This window comes from Stomoxys calcitrans, chromosome 3, assembly GCF_963082655.1.
Source record: "Stomoxys calcitrans chromosome 3, idStoCalc2.1, whole genome shotgun sequence".
In the NCBI taxonomy this organism is placed as follows: Eukaryota; Metazoa; Arthropoda; class Insecta; order Diptera; family Muscidae; genus Stomoxys; species Stomoxys calcitrans.
Window position 1 is genome coordinate 31,821,573 of NC_081554.1, and position 20,376 is coordinate 31,841,948.

Below are 20,376 nucleotides of genomic sequence, written 5' to 3' on the forward strand. Positions count from 1 at the left end.
CGTAACATCACAAAAAAAGTATTAATAGTGAATTAACCTTAGGAGCAACTAGCTGGCTCAGTGCACCCTAAGGTGTTAGCGTCCCCCTTTTGACATGGTCCAAATTTAAAAATAATTATACTCGTATTTAACTCTTAAAAACGTTACGTTAATTTTTATGACCTTCATTAAATTTTATGAAGCGGCCCCCTGGGAATTCACCTCAAATTTTTATATAAGTTTCGTATTCAACTTTAAAATAACTTTCTTTTGCTAATTTGCATACTCACAAGAATTGCTGTGGTTTATTTTAGTTCTATCCAGTGCAAGTCAGATGTGCTGGATAAAATATAGGCGCAAATTTGTGCAGGTAAGTTATCGATAACATGCAATAACAGATAACAAGAAACGATTAATCGTGATTTGCACTATATAGTAGTAAAATAAAACACTGCCTACAGAGGGCGCAATCAAAAATATAGAAAGTTCCGATTATCGATAGTTTGCCAGCTCTATCCTCGGCTCACGGGTTTTTGTATCAAGGTAATACTGTACTGGTAAGTTATCGATAAATTGCGATAACAGATAATAGGAACCAATTGATCCAAGGTGGATTTAAAAAGTTGGTTTTACGCGAACAGACGCTACCAGTTGGCCAGGCTTGACGGTATTAAAATGACAGACTTTTGTTTGCATTCTCTTTGTTGTTATCTTCTATCTCGCATATTCTCTGCTCATGTACGCACACAAATTTCTTTGCGTGTGTTGGCAATAGGACGATCAGCTTGATGATAATATGGCATATGATTTATGGTTGTTGTACAAATGAGACCACCTTATATTGTTTCACCATGCAATTGATCCTGATTTCCACAGTATTGTACTAAAATAAAACCCAGCAATTTTAAACCATGCCAAATCAACGCAAGTTCAACACATAAATGAAGAAATATTCAAATGAAGAAATATTCGTAGAACCCTCTTTAGCGGTCAGTGCAAACTTAGCTTTATTTCCATTCTCAAAAACAATTCTATATATGATTTAAGTGTGTATGGGCTGCTTAATTTTCATTTTTCTATCGAAACCTTAAATTTATCGAAATAAATATTTGAATGTTTTATAATCGATAAATGATTATCGACCAAAGTAAAAATCGATTTCCCATTTAACTGGACGGAACGGGAAAATTCATAAAGTTTGGCTATTACGCTATTGAAAATTTGAAAGAATTGTAAAAAAAGCAAAATATATGTTAATAATTAATCCTTGAGTTGTTGGGTATGCAAATAAGATGCAAAATATAGAATACACGAGATTATTCCAATGAAAAATATAAGTTATTGTTCAAGAATGCAAAAGTATGTGAGTGCTAGTGAGTGTGTGTGAAAAAGACGACGACGACGATAAGTAAAGGATTGAATGGTAACCAAAAACCACCCGTGAAAAAGTGAGGCGGAACAAATAAAAGTAAGTAAATTGAGAACTTTGGGTTTTTTCTTTGTCTACCGAAAGCAGTAACCAAACATGTATCCTTTTTAGGGTTTTCACTTTGTTTTTAAACAAAGCAAACCTGCGTCATAGTTGTCGTCCAATGTAGAATAACGATATGTGTACATTACATTAGAACAGCTATTTGTGTACGTACATACATACATATCAATATACCCAGATTGGAATTTCACAGGCCTATGCATATTTACCTTAAAATATCTTTTGTTGCTTCCGTCACTGTAGCTTGGCAACATTTTTTTGGCCAGATTGTAACCGCCGGTGCGTTCTGTCCAAAACTATAGGTTTGGTTATCTGGACTTTATTTGCATGCATATGCGTATAAAAGGAAAAACCAAAAACTTTCTTGTTGGGGGTATTAGTCACATAAGTGTAAACTGGGATTTTATACACAGTGTGCAAGTGAAATGATGGTCGGAATGTTAAGGAATTTTCTACGTTGAACTAAATGAATAAGACGGTGCATGTTGTAGGCCCATCCTCGGCAAAAGCGTTATCGCCTAGAGAATGTTTTCATTGTTTTTATTTCCTTCGCTGTACACTACTACCCAAGGTCAGATACTGTATCAACTTTATTTTGCTTCTTGTTGTTTGTCCCATTGTTTATCTTTATAGAGTTCTTTCTTTATCAATGCTGAAATTGAACCAAGTGTTGAGAAAAATTGCTTTTATTAAAACATACCGAAAATCCATAAAATAGGGTAACGGAGAATGCAAGGCGATCTTCAAAGTTGTCACTTCAGCGAACTATCTGTTCTTATGGTAGAGACAACCCTTTGAAAGATATGACGAAGAAAGGCTAGTTGATATTAACCCCAATAAAGTGCAAGACAAAAGAAAAGTTGTTGTTGTTGTAGCCACATTGCATGTGGAGGAGGCGATTCTCGTCAAACTCCTATAGGTGAGCAAGCTCGTTCCGGTCCAAAGGACCGATCGCCGCGGAAACTGGATTGTCATTAGTTATTTAGAGGCGTCAATAAATCGCCGTGTCATATCGACCATCTTAGGCATTCAGTATTTGTCCAAGAGCCGGTGCCGCCCGACCTCTCAATAAGACTCTCCGCTCGATACCTCTGATTATCCGCGACTGCCGCTGCAGCTACTCCGTTTGAAGCATTCCACTATTCGCAACCTGTGGACGCCCAGTAGCTCGCAGCTAAGCTTCTCGTGACAGCAATGAACACACAGATCGTACCTCAATTTTTTTGGCCTATGTGGTGCTCACAGCTATCCCGTGCCAGTAAAAAGCAATAACTATGAGCATCACACAGGCTCGAACTTCGAGTTTCAATCTGTGATGTGTCCATCGTTGTCATGGGAAGCTCAGCTGAGAGCTACCGAACACGCAATGGAATGCTAAATACGTAGTAGCCGCAACTGGTTTTACGCACAATCACTGGTATCGAGTGGTGACTTTCAGTGAAAGGCCGGGCGGATACCGGCTGTTGCTTAAAAACAGAGTGCCTACGATGCTAAATATGACTTGGTGATTATTGACGTCTTTAAAAACCCAATGGCCAAAATTTCCTTTGCCGATTGGTCTTATGGTCCGGAACGAGCATGCACACCTATAGGAGCTTGACGAGGATTCACAGTTAATACGTGGGTACTAATACAACAACAGCAGAATCGCAAAAAAAAAAAAAACAGAAAATCAATGAACAAGAGTGAAAAGTAGAAGAAAAAGTGAGGAAGCAGGTGGAGGGGAGAATAACTCTCATCGGAGTGTGTGGTCCGCAATTCCACGGCAGTCCGCATTGATTTGATTGAGTCCTTCGTCGTCAAGTGCTGCCGCTTCAGTGTACAACAACATCAACAACAATTACACGAGTATGGTCCAGTCAGCCAAAACAAGCCTCTACAGTTTGTCTCCCCCTGTGTCTATCGCCATGTCAAATACCTGCCGTTGCAATGATCATTCAGGACTCCTGTTTCGTTAAATGCCTGGCCGCGGGGCCTAAGTAACACTGCAACCTACAGCATCAGCCCACTCCTCATTCGTGCGATAATCGTAGCGCCCAACATATCAAGAACCCGTTCTGAACTAAGGCAGACAGCCTTCTCCATGGTTCGAAGGAGCTACTTGAATCTTCACGGCCCCATGGCCGATCAGTAAAGCCTCCACTGCCATCTGTCCACGTATATTTTGGCAGACCTATTGGTCCGCAGATCGTACATCAACATCGTCTCTAGTGCATTCAGGTTCGCGTAGCCCTCTGTCAGATGCTATAACCATTCTAGAAGCCTGTATGATATTTTGATTTCAAGGTACTCAATTAAAACCCCTGCCTCAGTGCCAGTGCCACCATTCAATGTGAATCCGGAGTGGGTACACCCAGATCAGAGATACCTTTCTGGCAAACTCCGTCCAACCTGTGAACATGGAAGGACTCTCCTGATAAATAATTCGTTTTGTCGAATATAGCATGCCATCCCACCAAAACCTCATCTCTCACCAAAAATGAAGTATGTCCCAAAGTTTGATGAGCGCCAAATTATTGACTCAATAAGTCCTAAGTGCAATTTTCGTTGCCACACACCCAATATACAGGTACAAATGCATGACATTCAGCGTCTCTCTCCTGTACTTCTCCTCGACCCAGAGACCAGTGGCATCGCGGGACTCTGTACCTTCTCCATTATTTAGAGCCCAATGCCTCAACAGACATTCATATTTGAGAATCGGCCAAACAACCGTCGCATACATCTAGTGTACCGCCCGTGTTCGACTTTTGGTGTGCTTCGTTTTGTTGAATATCCAGATCCAGGAACTCTGCGACTAAGGTGGGGTGCGTCCAGGGAGATAAGTATCTGAGTCGAGTGTGTTTGGCTGGGCAGTTAAACTGGTTATGTGTGTCGTGTTGTTGTTGTTGTATGAGTTTGTTGTGTCCTATCTTTCGTCTGCTTGATTCTGTTGAGTGTCAAAACCCAGGAACTCTGCGACTAAGATGGGGTGCGTCCACAGGGATCTGGATCTGAGTCGAGTGGGTCTGGCTGGGCAGTTATACACGTGACGTGTATCGTGCGATCCCTTGTAACAATCGGGACACGTCGGCATCAATCCTTGAACGTAATTGAGCCAGAACTAATCTGGTTTGCCGGGGGAGGTCAATTTCTTCAGATGCAATGGGAGGCGGTCGTTCTCCAAGGACTACATTCACCCGGTAGCCATTTAACGCTTTTGCTACCGTGTCTGCATGAATGTTGTCTAGACCTGCTTGATATGCCCTTGATCCAGAGGTTTTCTCTTGTAGCGCTGAACCTCACGATCTAGATCATGTAGATCTACCTTAAGGCTTCTGGGCGTTGGATACCTATCCACAAGACGATAATTTGTAATTTTAAGTTAAAAAATTAATTGATACAATTATTTTTTAATCGAATCTTAAAAAAATTTTAAAAATTGATTTTCACCTACAATATGAAAAAAAGTAGACTTCAAAGTCTTTTACTTCCACATTTCTGTGGCAATACCATAGCATCCCGTTCTACGTGTTGGATTAATCCGCTGGATCCCTTCATCAGCCAAGGGCTGCTGCCTCAATGCAAAACACACTGCTACGACAGCAACAAATCTATAGGGCACCACTACCCAACACCCGAAGTTATTCGGAGAACCCCCGCGAGTTTCCACGGACAACGCACTTCAAATTCATGAGGTAAACATCCGTGTTCCTTATATAGAAATGAATGGCAATTTTCAAAAAATTCCAATCATTTTCAATTAAATGAATCAATTAAAAAATTAATTGAAAACTTAAAAATTGTCTGTTTTTTTTTAATTGTATCTATTAAAATATTAATCGAATATTAAAAAAAATCAATAATTTTTAGATTAAATATTAAATTTTTTTTAATTGAAAAATTGTTCAATTACTAATACTTTTTTTTTTAAATGTCGACTGATTTATTATTTTCGTGATTGAAGCAGTTACAATTAACAAATTAAATGCAAATTTGCCCATGAGCATTCCACTAAGGAACAAAGGCAAACTTCTCACATATCAGTGAGTGCTGTCCGATTTGAATTTAAGCTCAATGATAAGGGGCCTCCTTTTTATAGCCGAGTATGAATGCAGTGCGACACTTCTTTGAGTCAATTAATTTCGTGATTGAAACCGGCTTATATTTTTTTCTGTGCAGCTTAGTCTCTGGTCGATAATCACGCTTGGCTTGGCCTCCGCAGAGAGCTTTACTTCTACCCCATCCAGCACAAATTCCTGAAACTACAAGCTTTTGTCTGCTAATGAAAAGCATCAGCTTAGTCTTGTTGCGATTAATGCCAATTCCGTTCCATTTAGACAGCTCCCTCAAGGCTACTAAACGAGGTCCGTAATTACAGAGATGAAGCGGTAACGATATCCGCGTAGGCGAAACCCTTCACCGTCTCCCTTTCGAAAGACCTCAGAATACCAGAAGCCACAAAAATGGATAAAAACTCACCTTACGGAATTTCTCAAAAACTCGATGTTAGTCTTGTCCGTGCTCTTCTTTCAGATTTGATTCTCATCTTTCATTATCAAAGATATCTGTAATACTTTTTCTTTTTGAGCATAACGCAATGACCAAAGTTTTGGGCAGACATTTTCCAAGTCTGTTTGCCATAGAAGCCACAAGCTTTCTACATTCATCGATGGGAAATTGGTCCAATGTCGGAGGATGCACTCTTTTAATTCCTCCAGGTTTTGGGCCTTCTCTTACGATATATGCATTTTCAAAACAGCCCACGCATTTTTGATCGGAAAAAGGTCTGGGCTCAGTGGAGGCCATTTTAAAGCATTTATATTTTCTCTTTTTAAGTAATACTTTATTAGTTTTGCCGTATGTATTGGCGCATTGTCCTGTTGCAGGATAATATTTTGACCTATGAGTCTACTTCCATTGCAATTTCCTCTAAGATTTTTAGGTACACTGCGGCATTTACTTTCCCTTCAAGAAGAACTATTCTATCAGTACCATTTGCTGATAAGCAAACCTCAAACCTTCTCTAATGACTTAAATGTTGGTAGTGTGCATTTGGAAGAAAGCTGTTCGCTGGGGTTTGGTACACCATACCATAGATTCATATGTCCAAAGTACCTTATTCTAAAAGTTTGGAGGCTTTAATACGTGTTCTTCATAAAATAACCCTCATTTTTTGTTTGTTTTGCTTGCTTATGAACGGTATTTTGCGGACAACACGACCATGTTTATTGCTCTGGTGCAATCGATTACGTATCGCGTAGACTGAAGGGGCCTCTTTGCCTTCGCTTAGCAATTGCGCTCTAATTTTTGGGGCTGATTTGAACGGATCAGCCTTAGAAATCTCCAAAATTCTTCTATTGGTTCTTTCTTTGGTTATTTTTGGACGTCCCGGCCGCATTTTTCCAGAAACTAGGCGTTCCAAATTGCCGCCTGGCTTTTGTTCAATTTTTCGGCTATATATCGTTGTGTATGACCATCATTATATAAATTAACTAGCTGACCCGGGCCCGTTCCGCTGCACCTTCTTTTACTTTATATGGAACAAAAGTTTCCTTGGATTATTTATTTTCGAAGATCTTTTGATGAAATGCCATGCTAACTTGACTAAGAGTTAAACAATATAAGTGCCTTTATCTGAATCCCATATAATCTTTATTGGTCTACGAATTTAAGTTTGGATGTAAGGTGCACTCCATTCTTAAAATACTCCCTTTCATCCCGATATTCTCATGATTTCTGATTTAGTGGTGTTTTCAGGGGAGAGGTGGTCCCCCAGATACTTGGCCCTGAAAAAATAACAGCATCGTGCTCTTCTCTCAAATATCAATTATTTAAACCCCATATTGCCATTGGCTTAAGAGGAGTTCACAGGATGAGGCGTCCCCTAAACAAATGGCCCCAAAATAGGTTATCAAATTCGTTTTCTAATCTCAAATACCTTTAATTTGAGCCACATATTGGCATGGTCAAAAAATTTTTTCCCTTAGGGGGTGTTTTGAGAAAGGGAAAATGGGTATCAATTCTTGCTCTACACCCCAAAAACCTTTCATTTAGGCTCCACATTGAAATGGTCGGTAAATATGCCCGATTAAGGGGAGTTTTTGGGGATTGGGGTGGTCGCCCAAACACTAAGCCCGGAAAATATATCAACAACGTGCTCTATTCTCATATATCTATATATCATTTATTTGAACCCCATATTGCCATTGCCCTCAAAATTGGATATCAAATTCGTTTTCTAATCTCATTTAAACTCCTGATTGCAAAAGTCACCAAATATGTCCGTTTTGGGGTATTGGTCCTAAAAACTTTGAATATTTAGCTCCACCCTCTTTAGGAGCAAATACGTTCTATTTGGGGGTTGTTATGGTGGTGGGACGTCCGCTAGACAGTTGGCCCCTAATGTTGATATCAGATACGTGGTCTACTCCCACAAACCTTTAATTTGAGCCCCATATTTCCATAGTCGGCAAACATGACCGGCTTGGGGCGTGTTTTGGGGGATGGGCGGCAACTCAGTGAGTTGGCCTTGAAAGTTTATATTGGATTCGTTTTCTACTTTAAAACCCCTCTTATTTGAGCCTCATATTGCATATTACTATTTGGGTGGTGTTGTGGGGGTGGCGTGGCCCCATAGACACTTTCCCGAATATTGATATCAAAGTCGTGCTTTACTCCCAAAGACCTTTCATTTGAGCCCCATACTGCTATGGTCGTAAATTTGTCCTCTTTGGGAGATGTTTTTGGTGAGAGGCTGCCCCCAAACACTTGGACCCATATTTAGATATCAGATTCCAACTCTACACTAAAATTCCTTTTATTTAAGCCCCATATTCCCATGGTCAGTAAATAAGTACTGTTTGGGGGGTGTTTTGGGGAAGGGGTGAACCCCCTGAAACGTGGTGCCACATTTGGATATCAGATTCGTATTCTACTCGCAAATACCTTTCATTTGAGTCCCATATTTCCATGGTTGGTAAATATGGCCGCTTTAGGGGTGTTTTGGGGCTTGGGGTGGTCCCCCTAACACTTGGTCCGTCAATTGGTTATCATATCCGGTTTCTTATCCTAAATACATTTCATTTGAGTCCCATATTGTCGTGATTGGCCTAAATATATGTTTGGTAGGTTTTAGGGTGGGGCGGGCTGCCCCTAGGTACCCCATCCGAAATTTGGATACCAAATTTTTATTTTTAGGGCACACAAAATTTCGCTTAAATCGCACCACCCATATCCGAGATCTGGCGTTTCTGAAAATTAGGATAAGGGGGACGGTCCGCCCCCCTTCAGATGTCAAAAAATGTAGTACCCTATTTTCACCACGGGGTCATTATGCATCATCTGTGAAAATTTCAAGAAAATCGGTTCAGCCGTTTCTGAGTCTATTAGAAACACACAAACATACAAACAAACAAACCTACAAACAAACACAAATTGATTTTTATATATAAGATAATAGCCGATCGCTCTTGACAACTTATTTTTAACACCTACTGTAAATGATATGGCTTGGAATCTGGGCCGCTCAAGGAAAAAATAGAAGATTTACTAAATTCAAAATTGTAAAGAATAGTCGAATATGCGATAAATAATATAGTTATTAATTGAACATCATGAAGTTGCCACATATCAGAGCTCAACATACAGGATAGCTGACACGAAGTGTTACTTATTCTAATGACCACATTTCTTTGGGTGAAAATATTTTTTATTCACTCAAATGACAAATACGTGCAGATGAAATCCAACTTTGAGAATCCATTTACTTTTGCTCGATATGAACACTTTAAGGCAAGGACTATTGTTTTGAGTCGGTGGAAAAATGAGTTACAAACTACAACGCGGTATAAGTTACATCATTTCTCGGCAAAAGCCCTATATTTTTAATTTTCTTGTTTTAACGAACCATGATCCATATCACTCTTAAAATAATAGACAGATTCATTTCGTTTGATTTTCTAATTGACTTATTAGGGTCTATATGCAGTCCAAATATTTTTTTGCCGACTCATCAAAATACTCCGAAGTTGTTGTGGTTGTTTGTACCATGCCATGCGTTTAAGCTGAAATAAAAACAACAATTTTCTTTTGTAGCTACGTTTTACAATAACAAACACGAATCAGTCATCCGGTAATATTTTTATTTTTATTTTTAAATATATTTTTTTATTCAATGTACATGCACTACATTAAAATCCATACGTACAGACGTTCGAATAAACATTCGCATGTACATACATATCTGGGTATAATATACAAATATTATTGGCTTTTATGAGTAGGTGAGTAATGTACTCACATACGAACATTAGGGGAAGTACATGGCTGCGGTATGGTTTAGTGAAAGACTACAATTTTGAATATTTTAATGCGTATGTATGTGCATTTGGGTTTGATTTTATTCCTATTAATTTTGTGTTAATATAATAAAGATTTTTTTCTTTTGATTAGATAGGAGTGAAACTTATAGACTTGTTGTTGTTGTATTTGTTGGAAATAGTCTGAAAGGTTTGTGAGGAAAATCATGTTAGAAAACTAGCTAAAGATCTCACATATATCCCAACAGCAATAGCTCTGCGGACGGTGTGAAATATTTTACACCAAATATCTTTAGAGAACAACATGAGAATCTTATAATCAAGGGTTGTACAACAAATTGGTGTAATTGGTCAACAAATGTTGTTGTTGTAGGCACATTTGCATATGGATGCAGCGTTTCTCGCCAAGCCCTTATAGGTTAGTTAAGGTTAGGTAAAAAAGAGGGTGCAGATATTAATCCACCCCATGTCACTATGGACATACCACTCCCCTAAATGGGTTCATCTCTGGTATCGTGTCCCTACCTAAGTACCGGTGTCTGTTGTACGCGAAAGCCGGGCAATGACAAAGAAAATGCTCCAACGTCTCATCATTTTCCCCGCATGCCCTAAACATGCTATCACTTGCCGCACCGATTTTGCATAAGTGAGCTCGCAATGCTATGTGTCCCGTTATGACACCAAAAGCTATACTGACGTTCTTACTTCCTTTCAATAATAGCCTCGTTCTCTCACAATGCGGATCACCCCATAGTATTTTCGCCGTTCTACCGTCGCCCACTCCCTTAAATCGGACTGGATCGACCCGAAAGGCTTCTGGTTAACCAAGTTTATCGGCGGCAGTTCTCTGGCCTTCACTGCCAAATCGTCTGGCCCATTATTTCCCCCTTACTCTTTTATGGCCCGGCAACCAAAGGATGCGGATTGTGCCATGCTCAGAGAAGACGTTAATCTTCTTCTTACACTGCAATACTGTTTGTGTCCTTACCGTCCTGCTCGTTAATGCCCTTTTACTGCGCGTAAAGATGTTCACACTCGACGTCTTCTCCTATAGTTTAATTTAGGTTAGGTTAAAAAGAGGGTGCAGATATAAATCCACCCCATGTCGCCATGGACATACACTTAAGCCCGTAATCGGCTTGTTATGAGCTCATTGCATTCTTTCTTCTGTCAGTTATCAGCTGTTACTTTTAGCTTGTTTTAGAAAAAAAGTGTAAAAAAGTATATTTGATTAAAGTTCATTCTAAGATTTATTAAAAATGCATTTACTTTCTTTTAAAAAATCCGCAATTACTTTTTGGGCAACCCAATAGTATTTCCGTGCTACTTACAAAATCCTTAATTGTTTTCCATACCACTCCCCTATATTGGTTCATGTCTGGTATCGTGTCCCTACCTAAGTACCGGTGTCTGTTGGCCGCGAAATGACATAGGAAATGCTCCAACGACTCATCATCCCCACATGCCCTACACATGCTGTCACTTGCCGCACCGATTTTGCATAAGTGAGCTCGTAGTCCTATGTGTCCCGTTATGACATCAAAAGCTATTCTGACCTCCTTTTTATTTCCTTAATAATAGCCTCGTCCTCTCACAATCCGGATCACCCCATAGGATTTTCGCCGTGCTACCGACTGTTTCGCTGTTCCAAAGTGTTACATGGGCGTTTGTCGCCCACTCCCTTAAATCGGACTGCATCGACCCGAAAGGCTTCTGGTTAACCAAGTTTATCGACGGAAGTTCTCTGGCCTTCACGGCCAAATCGTCTGGCCCATCATTTCCCCCTTACTCTTTTATGGCCCGGCAACCAAAGGATGCGGATTGTGCCATCCTCAGAGAAGGCGTTAACAAGACTGTTTGTGACCTTACCGTCCTGCTTTTACTGTGCGTATAGATGTTCACACTCGACTTCTTCACGTTGGTACCACATCACCTCACGTCTTCCGAGATCGCCCGGATTTCCCCCTGCAGGACCGTCTTATGTTTTTGTAACCACGTTTTCATGAGAAGGTGGCGATCCTGTTGGTGAGTGAGCTCGTTCCGGTCCAAAAGGACCGATAGCCGCGGAAACAGGTTGGTTATTTAAAGGCGCCAAAAACTCGCCTCGTCATATCGAGCATCGTATGCACTCAGTATTTGTGCAAGAGCCGGTACCACCCGACCTCTCACTGAGATTCTCCGCTCGATATCGCTTATTGTCCACCACTGCAGTTACAGCTACTCCGGATGGAGCATTTCAACATCCGCAACCTGTGGACGCGCCCGGTATCTCGCAGCTAAGCTTTTCGTGACAGCAATGAACATCACACAGATCGAACCTCAATGTTCCAGCTTGTGTGGTGCTTACAGTTATCCCGTCTTATGCCCAGGCATCCAAAACAGATCTCAGTCCCTGGGTTCTCAATGTAGACCCCCAGGTCCACTCTGTCCCCTAGATTTGATGCATACATGTAACATGATCTTTCAGACGGCAATACAAGGGTTCCTTCAGTCGAAGACTGTATCGCTAGGTAACAGGGCCTTGCACTCGATCTCAAGTGTCGTCTCAGGTATCCGATCGGAAACCTCTTCCTTCCGGGTTTCCTATCGTCGCCTCGATTATACCGCGATAGTATGAGCTGCTTCCATTTTCAATTCGTTCTCCAATCGCCTTAAGTTTCATAGCCGCAGTGGCTGCCTCACATTTAATCTGTATGTCTATGGGTCGGATATCTAGAGTAGTCTCCAGCGCCTGTGCCAAGATATGTCCTTATGTTGCACTTTTTCTCCATAGCAGTCCACCAAACTATTGAGGCGTGAGTAAGTATTGGTCTAATCAAGCTTCTGTAGAGCCAGTGGACTATCCTCGGAATCAGGTCCCAAATCTGTGAGCCTTTTCAGTATGCTTCTGAATATTGATTTTTTTGTTATAAAAACTTGAAAATGTAAAACCCGGGTGGGCGAGGTTTGATTAATAAAAATGAATGAATGTGATGTGACACTTCCAATTCAGTTTCCTATCCAAGATCACATCTAAGTATTTGACCTTGTCAGATATCGAAATCGTTTTATTGAGGAAACGTGGTGCGTCAAATTGGCCCACATTCGTTTTTCTCGTGAACAGGCACATTCCTGTTCAAGCTCCTATATGTGCTAACGGATAACACCACACATATCGGAGCTCCAATTTCCAGCCCGTGTGGTGTTCATAGTTATCCCGTACTGGGTTAAAAATGTATATATGCAGGGTGGCTCACAAAAAGTGTTGCCAATTCAAACGATCACATTTTTTTTGTTTGAAAATATTTTTTTTGATTTAAATGACGAAAATGTGTGGAGGGGATCTAAATTTTAGAATCCATTCTCTTTCGCTCGATATGACCATCTTTTGCCTGGCCTATTCTTCTGAGTCTAAGACCCACTGTAGCGCAGAGACTAGCACGTCCGCCTATGACTCTTAAACTAAAATTAACATGGGAGCTATAACACTAATAGCAGCAGGCCACCGTAGCGCAGAGGTTAGCATGTTCGTATATAACTCTGAACATCAGAATTTTTTTTTCTTCAGCAGTGTTTATCCCCTACTAATGCTGGTGAAATTAAACTTGAATCGGACAGCACTCATTGATATGTGAGAAGTTTGCCCCTGTTACTCAATGGAATGTTCATCCACGAATTTCCATTTGCAGCAGAAATCATCGTACAGAATTTCATCCTCAAGAAGTGTACTGAGGAGATGTTGTTGTTGTTGTAGCCACATCGCCACATGTGGCTGTACCACAGCTATCCTTATGGAAAATTCCACAATCCCCAACCTGTGGACGCGCCCGGATATACCTGTTTGAAAGCGTCGCTAATAGTTTTTAATTATTAGCGGGAAATGTATTGTCGTCATATTTTGTATGCGGTGGGAAGGGGAATTTTGTGTTGTTGTTGTTATAGCATATTTGGATATAGCTGCCATATAGATCGATCTGCCGATTTAGGGTCTGAAACCCATAAAAGCTGTATTTATTACCTCATTTTGCTGAAATTTGAAATATTGGGTTGCCCAAAAAGTAATTGCGGATTTTTCATATAGTCGGCGTTGACAAATTTTTTCACAGCTTGTGACTCTGTAATTGCATTCTTTCTTCTGTCAGTTATCAGCTGTTACTTTTAGCTTGCTTTAGAAAAAAAGTGTAAAAAAAGTATATTTGATTAAAGTTCATTCTAAGTTTTATTAAAAATGCATTTACTTTCTTTTAAAAAATCCGCAATTACTTTTTGGGCAACCCAATAGTAAGCCTCCTGACATCCGACACAAATGTGGTTCAGATAGGATTATATTTAGATATAGCTGCCATATGGACCGATCTGCCGATTAAGGGTCTAAATCCCATAAAAGCCTTATTTATTAGCCGATTTCGCAGAAATTTGAAATAGTGAGTAGTTTTAAGCCTTTTAACATCCAACCCAAATATGGTTCAGATCGCAGGTTGCTTAGAAATAGCTGCCATGAGGACCGATTTGCCGACATAATGCCCAAATCCCGTAAGACGCATTTATTATCCGATTTCGCTGGAATGTGACACAGTGACTTGTATTACGGAGGCCAACGTGGTGCAGAGGTTAGCATGTTCGACTATGACACCAAATGCCTTGGTTCAAATCCCGGCATGGGCATAGGAAAAATTGGCTATATTTGTGAGGTATCCTGACATGTTAAAACTTTTCAACCAAGTGAGTTCGCTATGCGGCACGCCGTTCGGACCCGGCATAAAAAGGAGGCCTCTTATCATTGAACTTAACTTTATTCGGACTAAACTCATTGATATGAGAGAATTATCCCCTGTTCCTTAGTGGAATGTTCATGGGTAGCAGAAATTAGTAGACTTGTATTACGCCTCTCGTCATCCAACCGGAATATGATGCAGATCAGAGTATATTTAGATATAGCTGCCCTATCATGGTAGTGGGTATTCAAAGTTTAGCACTTTTTTACATGTTCATTTTGATCTTAATAGTCCTCACGTGATTTTTCGGACACATACAAATTTCAGATCACTTCATATTTAATCTTAAATTTAAATTTTATTATGATGTCCCAATTTATAATCTAGGTGATTTTTTTTTTGGGTTATCGTCGTTAAGCATTAGGAGTTGCTTCGTCTTTGCAATTCAACCGAAGGTATTTTTCAATTTTTAGATAAGCTTTCGGCAGCTTATTTAACCATTTAGTTTTTTCTGATTTGAATAAAATTCTTATATCCCATTCGATATGCAGAAAATATGCCCTATACAATTTCGCATGTTTACCCCACCATTGCTTTAAAAATCTTATCTGGGTAAACTTTACTGACGACTACGTTGTCTACGGCAAGTGTATTAAACCAATACCTACCCAGTTTTATTTTGCCTCAATCTTATCTCGTTTGACTTTAATCTGTACTGTCATGGCAGCTTTCTTCACATTAAACAAACTTGCTACACTTATTCAATAGGTTCTTATTCAAAAATGAATGTGTGTGACAAGTTGCGAGTAACTTTTAGAATTAACTACAAACAAAACGAAATACAAACAATTTCGCTTAATATTGTATATCTATTTCATTTTTATTTTTAGATAATTTTTTAAACATTTAAAAACGAAGGCTGTTTGGTTTGCCTAAATTTTGATTTACAACTTTTGAGGTTTTCAATACGCTATGGCCTCCGGAAGTGCATTAGCAGGTGCATCCGGTGGACACATTGCTGCTGCTGTGGGTGATTACAACAATTCGGGACCAACAACGTCATCGCTGAGTAATGGTTCAGCCACACACAGCTCATCTTCAAATCAAGGCTATCATCAGTTGAGTGTTACAAGTGAGTTGCTGCAAATTGTTGTTCTGCTATGTTTGGGAATTTTAACATGTGTTTTGCTTCTTTTTTTTATAGTTGAGGAAGCCTCACTGCGTAATAGCGGTTTCCTGAAGCCCAATCCATATGTTGAGTTATTAATCGATAATAAAAGTAAACGTAAGACGGATTTTGTAAAGAATACATATTTGCCCAAATGGAACGAAGAATTTACCGTACTGGTGAGTAAGAAGCAAAATGACGAAATCAAGTCCATGAGAGTATCGATTGGCTTGATAGGCCATCTTTTATACTCGCGTGCTTCACCTTGTTACAAAAGTTTATAAAGCTGAAGATAAAATCGAAAATGGGGAATTTTGGTCTTATTTAGCAGCCATTCCAATTGGTGGTGTTGTAATAGTTTATTGACACCATCCTTCGATAAAATTTGGTTTAAAATAGGTTTATCTATTGTTACCTGAAAAAATTTGGTCCTAAAAAAGTCAAATTTCTGGTACAGTTCTACATCTTTTGGTATAGAAGTTTCATAGGGTTGAGAAACTCGTAATTGTCTCTTGTGAGGTAATTGTCAAAAATGTTCTGATGTACTTGCCAGGATTCAAATCCAGGTGTTTAGCATTATTGGTGAACATGGTAAGCTATGCGCCACGTTGGTCTCAATCTTTTTGTAAAGGGTGATTTTTTTGAGGTTAGGATTTTCATGCATTAGTATTTGACAGATCACGTGGGATTTCAGACATGGTGTCAAAGAGAAAGATGCTCAGTATGCTTTGACATTTCATCATGAATAGACTTACTAACGGGCAACGCTTGCAAATCATTGAATTTTATTACCAAAATCAGTGTTCGGTTCGAAATGTGTTCATTCACCGTAACGTTGCGTCCAACAGCATCTTTGAAAAAATACGGTCCAATGATTCCACCAGCGTACAAACCACACCAAACAGTGCATTTTTCGGGATGCATGGGCAGTTCTTGAACGGCTTCTGGTTGCTCTTCACTCCAAATGCGGCAATTTTGCTTATTTACGTAGCCATTCAACCAGAAATGAGCCTCATCGCTGAACAAAATTTGTCAAAATTTGAACACATTTCGAACCGAACACTGATTTTGGTAATAAAATTCAATGATTTGCAAGCGTTGCTCGTTAGTAAGTCTATTCATGATGAAATGTCAAAGCATACTGAGCATCTTTCTCTTTGACACCATGTCTGAAATCCCACGTGATCTGTCAAATACTAATGCATGAAAATCCTAACCTCAAAAAAATCACCCTTTACAATGTAGCTGATACGAAGTGCCATGAATTCATGCTCGTTTTTCAATATATGTTGCATCAAGATATTTTAAGAGGTTTATCCATATGATTGCTACTACGGCGTGGACTTCGAGAATTCACTCGCCGACCCATTTCAGTTGTTGTTGAAGTTTTATATTGGGCAATCACCATAACATTTGTTAGTATAATTACAGCGATTTGTGGTACGATAAACAAACATTTTGTACACTTTGAGGTGTTTGAGTTCGCCAACAACAACTAGATGTGATTTTCATCCAAATATAATGTAAGCTTGAACTCCATCATGAAATACTTTTTTTAAATAAACTCTAAAGCAAATGCTTTTTGTGGCTTGTAAACAATATAATGAGCTGTCAATAAAAAATATTATGTAAGTGTTAGTGTGGATTTGGTAACACTTCGTGTCGGCTACCATGTAGATGTTAAAGTAAATCCATTTGTTCGCTCCCACAAAATCGCGACCTATAAATTACCTACACACATTCTATAGTTTGCCCTGTAAAATCCCATGAAGGCCACCGTAGCGTAGAGGTTAGCATGTCCGCCTATGAGGCAGAAAGCCTGGGTTCGAATCCTGGCAAGAACATCAGAAAAAAATCAGCGGTGGTTTTCCCCTCCTAATGCTGGCGACATTTGTGATGTACTATACCATTTGGTAAGGCAGCCATGTAAAAACTGCTCCACAAAGAGGCATGCCGTTCGAATTCGGCTATAAAAAGAAGGTCCCTTATCATTAAGCTTAAAGCTTGAATCGGACAGCATTTATTGATATGTGAGAAGTTTGCCCCTGTTCATGGGCAAATTTAGAAAATCCCATTTATGGCGGAAAAGGGAGGATACTTTTCTTATATCAATGAGAGCTGTCCTATTAAAATTTTTAACTTAATTTAATTTTTAACTTAATTTAACAATCAATGCAAAAGGCTTGTACAAATACACCAAGGATTTTGCGGTCGTATTGATGTATACGATTGACGCTTGAGTTGAGATGTAATACCGCAAATACTTATGTGTGACTTTTATATGCGGTAGTGTAATGAGTGTTTCCCAAAAACAACGCAAACACCGCAAATTTTTTTAGTTGAAAAAATCCCAAAAACTTATGGAAATTTGTATTCGGAAACGAAATTAAATTACTAAAATATGCCTTAAAATAAATGAGCGTTCTCATCGTTGCAAAAGCAACACCGCAATAATGATTCGAGTCAATGCGTTGTGTTGATAAGGTATTTGCCGTATCTCCATTCTCGTCATACATCCACTCATAACACCGCAATGGAATGTACGTGTATTCATACGAACGCTACTCATATCAGTGTGTTGAGCATAACAACGCATCATTTGAGTCATCGACAGATACTAACACCGCATTTTTATGAATATATCGCAATTCAACGCTTTCAGTTTTATTGTGCATAATAGATCTCAGGCCAAGTATCGCAATTAAGGCTTGCCTCGGAGCTCTCCTTCTCGCCCAACATATCAACGTCGTCGCGATACCCAGCAAATTACTAGGGCCCGCTGCCACACCAGGCACCCATGGATAAGAATCGATTTTATCACACCAGTGTACCGCGCCTGGTTTAAGTTACCAGCTCCTCCCTATCAAGTTGTGTCAATCCCCTTTTTGATTCTCTTCTCGACGTTCCTTCTCCAGTTCAACTTACGGTCAAGACTAACGCCCAGGTATTTAGCCTCCCAAGAGAGCGGCTGCTATACTTCATCCAAAACCGGTCCCTCGAACTCTCCATACACCCTCCTTCTGGTGAACAACACCAGCTCAGTCTTTCTGGTGTTTATGCCAAAGCGATTGACCCTCGTCCAACTAGACCACATTCTCAGTACATCCTGAAGGACGACCGTGATGGTATAGAGAAAGAAAACGCCAAAAACAACCACTTTCACCTTCTCCTCCTTAAAGTCTGAGAATGCCATTGATAAACAGGAGCCACAAGCTTGCCCGCCTATAAAAGCTTGATGAGGATCGCCATTTCTATATGCAAATGTGGCTAAATCCCTGCCTGCGGTCTTTTTCTGGTCACAATCTTCCTGCATAAACCCTCAGTTAGTCAGCATTGATTACTCTGCCTTTTAACATAGGACCCACCCAATTCACCCTCTGCACCTTACTGTGGTGTACCTATATGTACGTTTTCCCATCTTCTTTTCCTCTTCGACATTCTTCTAGGGCAAACATAATGGGTCTAAGGTCTCCGAATGAAAAGGCTAGCAACCAAAGTAACTTAACCTATGGTCGTGTGGTGAAAATGGGGTACTCCGAAATTTGGAGTTTTTCTACGTTTCTCAATCGGTGAACCGATTTAAGGGAAATTCGGTATACAAATTTGCGATAGGTTTATGGAGGCAGTTCCATCCCAAAACCTCCAAAAGGAATATGTGTATAGACAAATCGTGATGAAAGGTACTTTAGACTCCAATGAATGGCATTTTAGACTCAAATGAAAGGTATTTTAGAGAAAAGTGTAAATCTGGCATTAAAAAATGGTTTATTTATCTGGGGCCACCCCATCCTCTAAGCGGAGATATGCATCGGTCGGGTATAACCTTCACCCATTGGATGTGTAAAACCCATCATGATAGCATGCTCCTCAAATACTAAGTATTTGTAAGTTAAATGCGAAGTTGTCGTCCGCATTTGGGCCAAGTGTCAGGGAATTAAGTTTCAGGCGTACGTCGGATCGGCCAAAACCTCTCAATGCAGATATATAGATCCTAAAGGGAATTTGAAATGATTTGTTTTGATAAATGGTATTTCTGTCCATTATCTTAGGACAAAAACTATTCGAACGATTCTATCTCTGGTTGGAAATAATTTTTGATTAAATTCCCAGAGGTTCTATGAAAACACTCAGCTACTCATAACAAAGTTCTCTTTGATTATTTTATTAAAAAAAAAAAATTATATCTGCATGTAAGAAAAGTTCCATAAGTTACCACGGTAGTCCTAGAGCATGAATTGAATGGTTTCAAAAAGGAATTTGTGCATCTTTAATCTCTTTAATTCTAAAACATGCCCTAGGGCGATTCATTTATCATGTGTGCTATGCAAATGCATTTCACCTGGCAGGTTTTTCGTTTAAGGTCGAAATACCGGTCACAATTTGTCATATATATTAATTGCCCTTGGCTTTAACAATCATAATTGATATGTTTATTTTACCATGGTTTGCAATAGCATGCAAAATTATACTGTTATTATCCGGCATCGATAACTCACTTTGTAAATATTTGTTATGATTTCAATTAATTACCAGTTGTTTGCATTTTGCCACCTACTAACACAGTCCGTCAAATATTTGTCATAAGTAAACATTAACATGTGAATGCGATTATTGTTGAGTTTGGACACTACAATTATTTGTAAACAAAATTTGAACTTGGCAACAGTGGAATTTGACTTGATAGTCAATAAATACATCTTTGGAGAAAATTTCATTCTTACTTGGTGTTTCATTGAATTTTTG

The 20,376-nt window shown here is 39.5% G+C and overlaps 1 protein-coding gene across 1 annotated transcript in view; it reads left to right on the forward strand.

The window, feature by feature from the left end:
- The first annotated feature begins 1,138 nt into the window (after positions 1-1,138).
- The window catches only part of LOC106084773 (E3 ubiquitin-protein ligase Su(dx)), a 28,673-nt gene continuing 9,435 nt past the window's right edge, over positions 1,139-20,376 (forward strand). The window contains exons 1-3 of the mRNA XM_013248686.2: positions 1,139-1,447; positions 15,356-15,597; positions 15,670-15,812. Of these exons, the coding sequence (XP_013104140.1) occupies positions 15,438-15,597; positions 15,670-15,812 (303 nt within the window). The 5' untranslated portion in view covers positions 1,139-1,447; positions 15,356-15,437. The remainder of the gene's footprint in view (positions 1,448-15,355; positions 15,598-15,669; positions 15,813-20,376) is intronic.